The sequence below is a fragment of the Orbicella faveolata genome, unplaced genomic scaffold, assembly GCF_042242905.1.
Source record: "Orbicella faveolata isolate gen_17 unplaced genomic scaffold, um_ofav_v1 contig_25, whole genome shotgun sequence".
NCBI lineage: Eukaryota > Metazoa > Cnidaria > Anthozoa > Scleractinia > Merulinidae > Orbicella > Orbicella faveolata.
Window position 1 is genome coordinate 11,782,501 of NW_028301553.1, and position 13,869 is coordinate 11,796,369.

The window sequence follows — 13,869 nt, forward strand, 5'->3', positions numbered from 1 at the left end:
ACGCCCTTGTTTTTTCTTTCGTTTTTTTTTTGGAGAACCCGACTAGCTGTTTGCACATCACTTTTGTGTTTTAAAGGTTGCTCCAAGCAGGCAAACTCTCCTAGCTAGGTTCTCTTGCTTGGTTTTCACTCACAAAAGGTATGCCAAAAATAATTGAAATTTAGTGCTCTTCATTTCTCTCCCACGTTATCCACAGGTTGTTTGATATCGGTGTTCTGTGTGCAGAGGTTACTGCCCATCATGGTAGGCTCAGTTCAGAGTGGCTTGGTGTTCTAAGGGCTTTGTGTTGCTCTTCTAACAGTTCATCAGGATTTGTGGACTTGCTTTTGGAAGTAGACGTGAGTTGATTTGATCACGTCGAATTAATGACTGAACATACAACTTCAACAGAATGATAGTAAAAACGCCAACCATATTTTTCTGTTCTGCTATTTTTTATGGCAATCTCTAGGATACAGGGATGTGAGGACTACTGAATTGTTAGCAGGCACGCATTTGTCTTTTATTTTTATAACTTGATTTGAAAAATTATCAATTATTAACAGGTCGGGGATTTATCCATCCATGAGTCAGTGGCCACTTTCACAGCCTTGCTTATAGCCAGAAGTTGTTTCTCATTGGAGGATGTGATCTATCACGTGGCCCTGCCGTCACTTCTAGCCGCACTACCATCTGGTGAGTTACCACACACTATACTCCTGTTACAAACCATCGAAGCTTAGCTATGCCTCGTCGACTGTTCGTTTTTAGTAGAATTCTACTAGTATACCAATGCAAATGCTGCAATCTGATTGGCTGAGCTACTCGTATACTATCAGCCATTAGAGTACATACATACATACATACTTTATTTGCAACTCCCCAAAGGGACTTTTCAGTTACAAAAGGAATAAAAAAGATAGAAATACGTCAATTAAAATGAATAAACAAAATGGGAAAGTAGTCTAAAATTAATTACAATATTAAAGATTTAAAACTTTACAAAGTTTAAAATTGAATATTAAGAATTTAATATTGTGTGCAGTAGCTGTCGGTCGTCCACGAAATGCGACGTTTTTATCGTTTTCCCGAAGTTTTGGAAGAAAGTTTAGACGTAAATGGATAATTAAATTCCTGAGAAGACTAAAAGAAGGACATAAACGGATTCTTGACTTTAAAAACTTGAAATTATCGAAAAACCGTTGCGCGCGCGTAAACAACTGCAAATTTACCAAGGACAATTCAATACGTGCGATTTTGTTAAAGCGTAAAGTTGAATAATGGGTCGAAAAATATTAACCATGAGGCCACCGCTCCTCCCACGACTCGTAGTGTAATTGTTAATAATTCTATCGTTAGGTGTTGAGAATCAAGACGCTGAGCCTGGAGCAAGGTTAACATGTCACCTATTACTGAGGCTTCTGGACGAGTCCACAGACCTCATGTCCCATGATCACTCCTCAGCGCTGAAATTTTCATTCAAGACATCTCTTGACCATCACTTGTTGTCTGCTGCACACGAGAGTATTGGTATTGGTGCTGTGTTAGCAGTATTCAAGGCCATGCTCAAGCTTTCTGAAGCAGGTATGTAGGCGTATTTCTGGTCTCCATACATTGTCTTGTTGTTAGAACTAGTTCAGTAGTTACAGCAGTAAGCTCTAGTCGGGCAGAGAACTGTGTTTCTGTTCTTATTTGTAGCTCTATGTTATTCTCACACTTGTGACATGTTCATGTAGGTAGACTATTTAAGATCTTACCTTTTGTGCCGCTCAAATTCTGATGATGACACCGAGGCAAGGGATGACACTACTGCAACTTCCGTTTTAAAGCCAAAATTTGGGATTTCATTCGAAAGTACTCGGGTTCACTTCCATACGCTATATACAAGGCGAATTTTACAACTACAAGAGCTCTATCAAGCAGAAACCTCCTTACAATTTAATGATTTGCTTATCCACTCCCATATTACACCAACATGTATTTCTTCTACGCAAGTGTCACTCCAGATCTAGAGGCGTTATTCATGGAAGGCGACGTCATGGATTTCATATAACAATGGAAATTATTTTTTGATTCCAGTATTTCAACTACATTCTTTCTTTAATGATCTGATCCGCAAAAAATGGAAAGCTTGCAGCATTACAGTAGATAATACCCTTGAAAGCTATTTCCAGATATAAAAATCATAATGGCAGCTACTCATTCATGTGCTTGGATCATCTCAGGAGAAACGACGTGCATTCAACTATATGAAGCTTAAACACACGAGTACATTACGCGATCTTGCTTTTTTCGTTCGCCACGATCTCGGTCGCGGCTTCGCCGCTCACAATCGCAGCTTCGCCAGGAAAACCAAAAAAACAAAACCCTCTGGCAACCAGGGTACTGGGTTTAAAGATATTTCTAAAAACGACACTTAATTCATTCCTTAGCTTACCTGGTTATTTTTTGTTTCTCTTCCTTCCAGGAAGGACAGGTGAAGGCGGCTCTACCAGTACAAGTGATTCCACTCGGGATGACGCATTTCGAAGTCTATTTTCCAACAGGCTGGATGACTTTATGGACAGTACATCCAGCACTGGGGACATCTTTCCTCCTCCTTTAGCTTCCAGCAGATCAGGTCAGCTTACAACTCATTTACTCAATCGTATGCACGGGGCCATGTTGTGAGAGACATTGTGGGAGTTTCATCACCTAGAAAACAACGTGGGGGAAAATTAGTAGAGGTGTAATTCTCGAGCCCAGCACGTGTGTTTTTGTGAACCAACCTTGTGTGCTATTTTAAGTAACAAATTTGTCCTTGAATGCTATTTTGAGTAAAGTATTCGTCTTTGAGATTGGTATAATTAATTTCGGTAGCTATGGAGACCTCCAACACAAGTGCCTTTGCCGGTTTTGCATTGCAAGTGATCTGTCGCCAAGAGTGGGTGAGAGAGAGATGCCTTCAGGATCCACAAAAACTCTGCTCTCCTGAGCTACTACTGGATCCTGCAATATCTCCTAACCAGGTATAAATTCTCCTTATTGTGCCCTACACAATTCTTTGCATTTTTCTGAAAATTTGGTGATAAAGCTTTACATCAAGACAACAACCCCTGGGTTGATGATATGCATGTAACGACCCGTGTGTCCTTAATAGAACCACACGCGGGCTAATTTTCCGAAGAAAATGATGACGGATCAGTAACGTGAACAGTAGACTCTGAGTAGGCCCCTTATTTTTCTCAGGTTAAGTTGGGTGGGAGAGCAGGCGCATGCGCATGCGAAAATCACCTGCACGAGGAGACGGGACCCTTATCTGCGCGTAGAAAAAAAAATGCATGTTGCTTCTCTCGTTCGAGATGACCATAGTTAATAGAGAGGAATGGTTATGAAACCCGACGAATCTCTTTTTTTGTAGGTTTCTGTTCGCTTTTTTGACCTTGACCGTACGTAAAACACAATAGTTGTTTACTCCGTACTGAGGAACCAACCAGTAGAAACGTTGTGGTTACGTAATTCATGCATAGTGTATGAGCGCAAAACAAAAGATTGTGCACCGTCGTGGACCTTCTTCCAACATAAATCTTGGCATCCTTATTTGCTCCTTTGATGTTTGCCGGGCTTCATAAGCAGTCCGCTCTATTAACTATGAGATGACTAACCCTGAGAAACTATCACCTATCGGATCAACTAACCCTGAGAAACGTGGGAGTACTCGTAGTCTAACTATAAGATCTCTGTAGATCAGGCATTGAACATCTCTCAGTCTCTGTGGCGCGACGGACGAAGACAGACTGAAGTTCGCTCAGGTTTTTTTACGTTCCTCCCTCAGGCGAGAAAGTTGCTGCATCTGATTTGTTATCCAGCCGGTGTCCCATCATCCATTGGGGGCCTCATTGCTAACAGCAATGATATGGAAACAGTGCATGAAGCTGCGAGCAGAATACTCCAGGTCAGTGGTCTAGACGTCAAATTTTCTTGGTTGTATGAGATAATTCCTGTTAATCTACAGTTGGACCCCGATAATTTGAACTCGGTTATTTCGAATTCCCCGTTGTTTTGAACTCAAAACCATTTCCCTTGGATTTTCCCTTCAGTCATTTACTATCGGCTCTTTCGAACTCCCGCTATTTCGAACTATTTTTCGTTTTTCTTGAGAGTTCGAAACAGCGGGTTTCAACTGTATGTCGGAAGTCATTTCTCTGTGATGTACAAGAATTACTAAATCGCCTTTAAATGGATTGAAATCTTAAAGCAATACAGTGAAACCCCGCCTTACGACCACCTCGTTATTATGGCCACTTTATTCTGGCCCGAAAAAAAGCTCAGTCAGTCATTTTCCTGTTTAAAGAACCCCTTTAATACGACCGATTTTCCATGGTCCGAAGGTGGTCTTATTAACGGGGTTCCACTGTAGTTCGTTGAAATGGAAAACTACCAGAGAGGTAACAACGCACCAAAAAGCTACAATAGTCATTGAGTAAGGTGGATTGGGAATGGGAAACTTGATTATTTAGACTAATATTTTCAAAGTGCGTCATCTGTGACTATCAAAAAGCTACAATAATAGTCATTGAGTGAGGCAGATTGGGAATGGGAAACTTGATTATTTAGACTGTTTTCAAAGTGCGTCATCTGCGACGAAAGCTGCGTATGTTTCTTCACCGCAACCTCAATAACTTAGCACCATGAGGTCGTTCATAACATTCAAATACCGATAACTTTCCTCTGAAAGAGTGCATGTATTAACATTTTCCGAAAACGTGGTGCGCTCCTTTCACGTTTTATGTTTGCTGTATCAGGGTGAGTTTTATTATGGTGCGATTATTGCGATTACTGTGAGCACATAATTTGTACGCTATGAGTGGGAGCTTCCCAAGGTTTTTCCTGTGAATATAAAGTCAGTTACAAGTTACTCGGCCCACCTCTGTAACATGTTTTAAGGCTAACCAAGCCAGGAGCACATTATGATTGGTACACATGTATACACGTGGGCGGAGAAAGCAATTATTTCATGAGCCCGCGTAGAATACGACGTGATGAATAACAAACGAGCTCATTTCTTATCGAGCAGTGAAGGGCGAATGGAATAACCGTTCTGTTAAATTCTTCTTAAATGATAAATGGACTTTGATGACGCGGACTTGTCACTTTGATCCAAACAAGGTGATAGTATGAAAAGCTAGCAAAATTTGTCGCGTATGATTCATTTTGTGAGTTGAACGAAGCATGCGAGAAAGGCGAGCAAGACAGGATTTTCTACTCGAAATATTTCTCGTACAATCTCTACAGAAAGTCGTTCACGTCTTAAATTATTTCACAGAAATGATATGACAAAAAGATAACATATGACAAACGATAAAGGTTTACGGGAAGATCTGAAGAAAAGAATGCGTTTCTGATATTATAGTCCTTGTGCAAGTCAAACAAAGCGAGAGATAACTTGTTTACGGCTCGTCGACTGACATCGTCAAAACCTTAAGACCCAATTCTTGAACACAGAATCCAACAAGTTCACTGAAGGAAATGACAAGATTCAAATGTAAGGTTCTTTTAGGCTAATGTACCTCTTACGAACTCACTTTTAATCTTGTTTTACGCAGAACTTGGATCAGTGGTCTTTGAGAAAATCGTGGCTGGAGTTGCAGCTGATGATTAAACAGGCTTCTAAAGAGGTACATTACACGTCTACTAATTTGTCAGTGAAAGTTGCCCTTTGGAATGATACTAATTGAATTCCCAAAACGTCCTCCAGGAGACCGGACCTCTTCTAGACGCAATTGCCACCAGCGCCATGAGTGTCTTCGTACAGCGGCATGACACCACCCCTTTGGCAACGGCCCATAGTAACCAAAAGTCCGTGGTGATAAAAGGGCCAGAGTGGCTAGTTGCTCCTTTAATTTCTAAACTGTCCAACTCGGTACAAGGCCGCCTACTAAAAGCTGCTGGAGAAGTACTGGACACGAAACAGTGGTGGAAGGAGCACTCTGCAAAGTCATCTGTGTAAGAAATTAAATTACAAGGATTGTTCTCTCTTCATTGGATAGCCGTGCCAAATTCGTTCATTTCACTAGCCCTTTGCGTGAAATCGTTTAGTAACATTGTTAATTTAAAAGGTAGTTCAAAAGCCTCCTGAGATGTACGCTGTCAAATGTTTTCGGGATGGGTGGAGTTCCATAATTTTTGGCTGAGTGGAAAGGGTCTTTTGGGACTGAAAGGGCTCCTAGGCAACAAGCAGATATTCTTTGGGTACCGACAGCAGATTTGATACAACAGATCTTGAACATCTAGCTGATAAGAGCGTTAATTTACCAACAAGGAAGCAACAATTTCTAAGACTGGCACTGTAACCATTGTATTCTTATTCCTTTCAGGCCAACCCTGGTTCATACGCAGCCGTTCCTGTCATTGGTACTTGCATGTCTGAAGGGACAAGAAGACCAGAGGGAAGGACTTCTATCGTCAATACACCGTCAGCTAACTCAGCTACTGGCCGCTCCTGCCGAGGTTTGCAGCCCGACCTGTCCCGAGACATTTTAATCTCATTGCTATTTCTGTTTCGGCGGTTTTGCACCCTTGGATGTTGTTGCCAAGTAACCATGTACTCGTGTGCTTGTGTACGTGTCGCGCGTGCACATAGGTGTGTGCGTGTATTTCCATCCATTCGAGCTGTGAGAGATGTTGGAATAGGTTGGCATCTAAAGTACCTTGCCTCCTTATTGCATCTACTGTGAAAGTGAAAGTGTCCTTTCAGAAATAAATCGACCCTAAAGCTGTTGCGCAGTTCTTTCTTTTTTTTTAAACAATAACATTTATGATATTTCTGGCTTTACTTGATAGACTGCGTAGCACATCTAACGGTGAACGTTGTTTGTCGTATTTTCATACAGGAGAGATGTCCGGTGGATTTAAAAAGCAAAGAGGTTCTGCAAGAGGCTTTGCACTTGCGAATTAGCCTGGTTAGTTTGGTCATTCTTTTGCATGAGAAAAAATAGAATAACGTAAAACAAAATAAAAACCAAATGGTATGAAAAACGGTCCAGAATGGATAGTTAGGACAGGATAGTTCTGAAAGTTTTACTTTCTTTTGCTTCGTACACATTCTACCTTGACGGAATTTGTTTTAACTTAAAACTTAAGTGTGGAGATATTCAAATCCTTTTTTTCTCGTGGCCTGCCAGTCTTTATTTATCTTGTCAAGTAGAAATACTCGTGCAAGTTAGGAAATAACAAAGGGTTGTAACGCTGTTTGACTGGTCCATCACAACGAAAAGTAATAAACCAATAGGACAATTTCGATAGATTAAAATTCACCCTAAAGCAATAGACCTCAATACGAGGCTTCGGGGAATAACTACAGAGTTTGTGGGGTTTATTCCCCTGAGCCTCTTACTGAGGTCTATTGTGTTAGGCTGAATTTTAATATATCGAAATTGGTCTATTAGAACCAGAACTCTAACGAAGACATGCAACCGGTGATAATTGCCGGGAAATACAGGTAAATCAAATAGTTACCAATGGTTTAAGCTGTGCTCCTGATTAGATGAGAACACAGCATGTTTACTCTGACTGGGTAGATTGGACTGGACTGGACTGGATTGAAGAAGATTTTATTATTTTGCACTATGTACACTGTCAAAATTGCTACATGCAACAGCAACAACAACAAAAAAAAAATAAAATGAAATAAACAAAACCAACTTATGGTGTTCGCAGTGACCAACTAAGCTATATGCGGAATACCAGTTATTTCGAGGTATGTTTTCTTCACAGCTTGGTGCCATGTTTGACACGATTCAGCGCAGCACTCAACTGTCAAGTGACTGGGCCACGCTTTTGTTCCAGCTTGTAAGTTCTGGAACAATTACCGCTGACTCACTGCCTACAAAAAAGTAAGTCACATTTCTTCATAATTTAATTAGTCAATCGACAATGGCAATGGAAGGCTAACTTACCCTTAAAGTTAATTTTCACTAACGGCATAGACACAAGTATGAGCATAACTTATAAGGATATGACAAGCCGGTGTGGATAACATCGACACTTTTTAATTACATAGTGACAATGACAAACGAACCCACTACTTCTTGTTGTGTTTACGGAACCAGGAATCGCCATGACGTAAGCATTACAATAAGCACAACAGCAACGAACAGTTGCACTGTTTTAAATCGTTGCTTTTAATCAAGTTCACTGCTTTTCTTGCAGGGAGTTATTGACAAATGTACTGGATATGGTGTCAGTACTGATCAGCGTTGTTTCTAACACGGAGTCAACTCATGGACAGTCAGCTGAGGAGAGCCGGAAAGCGGCCTTCACTCTTTTCAAAAAGCTTAAGGTGTGTTCATCCTTTTTTTGAGCCTGAACTTGACAACACTTAACCCGAACGATGATATAAGAGAATTTATGTACAAACCCAAACTAAGAAAAAAAAAAAAAAAAAAGACAAGAAGCCCGAGGTCGGTCGCTATTTGCACCCTTTTCAGACGCTATGTTAATTATATATTGTGTGACAAGGCGTTAATGATGCTGGAGTCGTTTTGGGGACTCTTCGCTACTTAAATTTTTGCCAGACCCGTACGCAAGTTTTGTGTACCCTTTAAAAGAAGCCATATAATGATCACTTCATGTAACGAACGAATTGCACCAGTAGTATTTTCTTATACTATTGCGTTAGAAGGCTTGCTTTGTAACGTGCTTTGAATTTCCTTTGCGAGCATCCTTCAGTTACTTGCTATTAGGAGATTATGCATGCTAACGAGAGACAAATTCTTCTTTTTTTCCAGCGTGAGCTTGCTGGAAAAAGCACTGTTGACATCATGCAGCAGTGTAAGCAGCTCTTGCCCCTTCCTCCCCTCTCACATAACGTCTTTACTGTCTCGCCGGTCAAAGAGACACCTGGGAACCCCGGACAGAATGTCGCAGACAAGCTCCCTCCTGGGGGTGGAAGTAGTAGCCAGGTATATTTCTGTTATAGAGTTACATTTGTTTTTCAGTTGCAAACACGATTGATCATCACTTGTATAGACACGATCAGTGTTACATTCTGATCTTCTAATTCGTTTTTGTTATTAGGAAATTATTTTAAGTCTTCTATTGGCGTGGGGGTGATTTCGTACATGTACTGTACATCGAATAGTTTGACGATCATGGTACAGTTATGCAAAGTGCCCTACGAAAAGTAAATGACAGAAATAATGGCATAACACGTCTCCCAAAAGCAATGAAAGAATAACTGTTGGGAATGAGCAGCTCAAACCCGCAGAATCACAGAATCCACTCAATCATTACAAGCGGGGCAGGGCTTTTGTTTCAAACCACTAATTAGCCAGCGCAGATGAAAACACAACAGTGGAAAGACGTCCGAGATTTCACATCGGGTTTAACATGTCGAATCTCTGCTTTATTTCTCTCATGAGTGACATTATTCGATCTTTTTTCTAGTCGTTGTCGTTTCTTCACTTTCCCTTTTTCAATATTGCATTTTTAACATGTCATGTCATTGCTTGTTTATACGCCTAATTAGCCTTGATATATAAGCTGTCCATTTGTTTTGATCTAACTACATGACTCTGAAATAGAGCCAAAATGTTTCAATTTTTTCCATTGTAATAAACCAAACCTTGGTTTTCAACAATGTTTACAATCCTCGGACTTGTCTTGTTTAAATTACTAGCTCGATATATAAATGATACATGACCTACCGATCAGAAACTCAGTTCAGTGGCATCAAAATTGCCCCAGTTTACAGATGACCTATCTGCTAAATTGAGTGGCTCATAGCCACTTTGATCTTTTATTCAGGGATTACAAATAACTGGCAAACAAAGAATCAGTGCGTGGGACCTCATGGAGGGGTACAAAAACCCATCACCCCTGTCATGGGCATGGTTCGGTGCCGTCCGGATTGAGCGTAAACCATTGAGGTACGAGCAGGATTTTCGAAGACTACTGCACCATACGCACCCGAGGCGGCGTCCCCTTAGTTACTTCCTTAGTCCCGCTCCTGACAAGGAGGACGAGCATGACGAGGAAGAAGATAGAACGGAAACAGAGGCTGCAGTGGGGGAGAGAGCCAGCCAACCGTCCACTCCTCAGACGCCAGCTGATAAAGGTATGAGTGTTTTGGAAATAGTGACATGCATAAATTGAAGATGGATGCATGTGCATTAAGGATTTTTCAATAGATAACGTGCCATACACACGCGTGGTAGTCATGCGCGGCACATAAGTGGTACTGTTTTCCCGAACATCTGTTTTCCCATACACTCATTTGGAGCACAAGTGCTTGTTTAACAAATACCTTGAAGGTTCCGTTCTTCGGAATTTCAATCGAGACGACGCTAGCTGTGTTAGAAAATCATTTCCAACTTGTTTATCTTGTCTCATCACAGGCGCTGTACCTTTGATTGCTGCACCAATTCCTTCGGCTGTTAACATGTCCTCAGTTCTCAACGTGCAGCCCAACCTTACCACGAACCAGGTACCTGTACCAGATAGCAAACAGACCAAGCCCAAGACAACCAAGCAACGGAAGCGTCCTCCTAAACCTTCTAGTCAAGCCATGCAAAAGAAGATGCAAATGCTACAGCAGCAGCAGCAGCAACAACAACAACAGCAGCAGCAGCAGCAGCAGTATTTACCGAGTCAGCAGCCTACAATGATGTTCGGTCAATCCACACAGCAGCAGCAACAACAGTCTTTCTTTCAGCAGGCTCCGCAGCAGAGAGGTTTGCAACCAGGCTTGCAACCTCAAGCGCAAAGGTGAGTGGTAATTATACGCTGAATGTTGATCAAGTACAAACTGTAACAGTTTTCTTCCTTAGCTTATCCTGGACACCCCTGGGCACTTGGCATCTGGAATTGGGTAAATTGTGTATAATTTGATGATGTTCAATCGAGATAAGAGTTGCTCTTGTGCCTCTCAATCTAAAATCAAGGTATTACCCTCGGCGAGATTGCAAGCAGAATCACAGCAGAGTAGAAGATATTAGCAAATACAATCCAATTGACTTGTCGCACATCTTAGCCAGTTTCAACTTTTTGCTTAGTTGGCGAGCAGTGCGAAGTATGGCGAGTGGAAAGGAAGGCGAGAGATTTGGTTTCACAGCATCTGTGCTATTGTCTCGAATAAAAAAAAATAATAAAAAAAATGGTTTCTTTCTTAAATAAAAATCGATAAATCAATAAATCACTATTAAAACTGCTAGGCTAAATGGGAGCACTATAAATCGAGAAACAAATATTGTAAATAGAACTGAAAACTTGTAAAAATCTCAACTGGTTGGAGTCTGACCAATTGGTTATTCACAACGCATAGGGAAGTTAAATTTGGTACCACCGAACACAAATCCATCCAGTGGCAGGAATAAGGATTTGAACCCGAGACTTCTGGAATACAAATCCAGCTCCTTAAGGTGGCTGGACACAGTTTTTGATACCTGTGTTTCATTCACCTTTTTCTCTAAAACCCTTGATCCCTCGGTCGTCAAAAATTGCAGCAAACAAGTTAACAACACAAACTTTGGTTTTTTGATGGTTAAGCTGACGTATGTGCTGTTTCCATGGCAACATGAGTAAATATAAACAGGCCTTTAAAATCGGTTTTGTTTATTTGTAGAAAATCTAGTCATTAGATTTTCTTTATAATTTCCATTCAACAAGCTTGTAACGATTCTCACAAGTTAACACAAACAAACACAAAAATAGAAGCTCTTAACAAAAGGATTCTGAGATTCATTCTAAACGATTTTGAATCGCCTTATAATGTGCTGCTAGACAGGGTAAACTGTCTCCAACTTCATGATCAACGCATCTGTAAATTCCTTACTATTTTGTACAAAAGTCCATTTTTCACTAGCTATCCGGCCTATATAAGAAACATGTTCTCGTTCCGTTCTACTTCATACAACATGCGTGGAAACTATGTACTGAAAATGCCCAAACCTAAAACTACAACTTTTGGTCTCCACTCCTTTACTTATCTGGCAACAAAAGAATGGAATTCTCTACCCAATTTTATAAGGTTATGTAACTTCTCAGACTTCAAAAAGCACATTAGTAAAACCAATTCATGAAACATGTAAATGACAATTTTATAATTAGTTAACATACGTCAATTGTAAATATGTAAATAGCAATTTCTATTTTAATTTTTCGTTATCAAATATTTTGTTCTCGGAAATATTAGCTTGTCAAGCTACTCTGAAATTCGAGCTTAAATAAAGTTTATGTATGTATGTATGCATGCATGCATGTATGTATGTAAGTATGTATGTATGTACAAGTTAACACCATTTTTCTAATAATTTAACAGAGAGATCTTTAATTATCCCTTGTTGAAGGCTCACTGGAATATCTAGAATTTCCTCTGTTAAAGTTCAATTATTTTCAATGCTCCAGTTACTTATTTCCTAAAGTATTTTCGTGCCAAATTTCGTGAAATTCTAATGAGTGGTTCTCGAGAAATAGGCGTATTTCCGAGAGTGCAATTTTTAATTCAATCGCAATTTTTTGACTTATTACGCATGCGCTGCATTTAACTGGATTCTTTCGGTAACAAAGAAAAAGCTGAGAATTGCTGGGTTCTTTGTATCGTTACATTTTCTAACATATCTTTGTAATAAAAGACTGGAGCCATCAATACACTGCGTTCAATTATTGAGAAAAATAGCACAGATAGTGCGGGTGTTGAGTGAATAAAATGATCGCTCTATTGACGGCATGTTTGTTTTTTGCAATCCTTGTGCGTGCGCTAAATTGCATCAGCAAAAGCGCGCGCGAAAACTGTGTTCGGCCACCTTAACTACTAAACCGCTTCCTCAAAGCCGCCTCCTCAAAGCCCCCTCAAACTCTTTTTCCTAAAGAAATTTAGGCAGGCTGGAGATTTGTGATTGTTATTAAATGGGCCTCTGTTTATCCCAAGGTTGGCAAACCCCACGGGTCCGAGTCCGTTAACTGATCTGCGGTCCATGCTAGTTTCGCACACTTCGCAGAACCCACTCCCTCATCAGGCGCAATGTACCACTCCATCGCCAACCCAACACATCCTACAAATGATGAGACGAAAACAAGTGCAGCAACAACAGCAACCGCAGCAGCAACAGCAGCAGCAACAACAACAACAGCAGCAACAGCAGCAACAGCAATCTCAAACTTTACAGCAAGCTATGCATTTCATATCTCAAAACCCCCTTCTCAAACAGCAGTTGCAGTTAGGGCAAACACAAATGACACAACAACAGCAGCAGCAGCAGCAGCAGCAGCAGCAGCCGCAACAACAACAGCAACAGACGAGTCAACAGCTAAGGCATTTACCACAGGCTAACCAGGTAGGAGAGTAATTTACATGTACTTTTAACCCAAGGTTAAGCACCAGACCTCAATTAATCTGTTCCTACTAAAAGGCATCATCGATTTGAGAGTTCGTTGTTTGGGCTACAAGTCGATTAATTCGTCGGAGTGTAGTGACAAAGAATAAAGTGTAACTCATTTACAAGGAACTTCGAGATCTATGAAGTTATCTTTTCAAAACAACCTAACGCACCTTTTACATTTGGTGAATGCGAAGTGCAGTGGCGGCCATTCTTCTTTTTTGTCTTTTTTCTCTAGCTTCAGGTAACGCAAGGTGCAGCTCAGATCCACCCCAACCAGCAATACACATTCCCTCAAGCCCAGCGCCCCCAGACTCTCTCTATAGGTAGGACCCAGATCACAACTCGACCCAATCTTGTTTCCACACCTTCAACACCAATAACAATGACGCTGCCGTCATCACTTTCCGGTATGGTCACGCAACAACAGCAGACGTTCAATCAAGGTACACTTAGTATAGACAGTAACGTCCCTTTTAGCTGACGCTTCAAGCATCAGTCTTTAGAGTTGAGCAAATACAGGAATTTAGACCGT

General features: G+C 40.8%; 1 protein-coding gene across 4 annotated transcripts in view; it reads left to right on the forward strand.

Annotated features, from left to right (window-relative positions):
* LOC110041089 (mediator of RNA polymerase II transcription subunit 12-like protein) overlaps positions 1-13,869 on the forward strand; it is a 43,749-nt gene that overhangs the window by 24,677 nt on the left and 5,203 nt on the right. For all 4 annotated transcript variants that reach the window (XM_089294895.1, XM_089294897.1, XM_089294896.1 and 1 more), the window contains exons 22-38: positions 197-338; positions 546-675; positions 1,339-1,563; positions 2,447-2,599; positions 2,839-2,987; positions 3,794-3,913; positions 5,565-5,636; positions 5,717-5,964; positions 6,336-6,468; positions 6,852-6,920; positions 7,735-7,853; positions 8,170-8,299; positions 8,748-8,921; positions 9,766-10,075; positions 10,356-10,725; positions 12,887-13,292; positions 13,573-13,780. In XM_089294895.1, the coding sequence (XP_089151021.1) occupies positions 197-338; positions 546-675; positions 1,339-1,563; positions 2,447-2,599; positions 2,839-2,987; positions 3,794-3,913; positions 5,565-5,636; positions 5,717-5,964; positions 6,336-6,468; positions 6,852-6,920; positions 7,735-7,853; positions 8,170-8,299; positions 8,748-8,921; positions 9,766-10,075; positions 10,356-10,725; positions 12,887-13,292; positions 13,573-13,780 (3,158 nt within the window). The remainder of the gene's footprint in view (positions 1-196; positions 339-545; positions 676-1,338; positions 1,564-2,446; positions 2,600-2,838; positions 2,988-3,793; positions 3,914-5,564; positions 5,637-5,716; positions 5,965-6,335; positions 6,469-6,851; positions 6,921-7,734; positions 7,854-8,169; positions 8,300-8,747; positions 8,922-9,765; positions 10,076-10,355; positions 10,726-12,886; positions 13,293-13,572; positions 13,781-13,869) is intronic.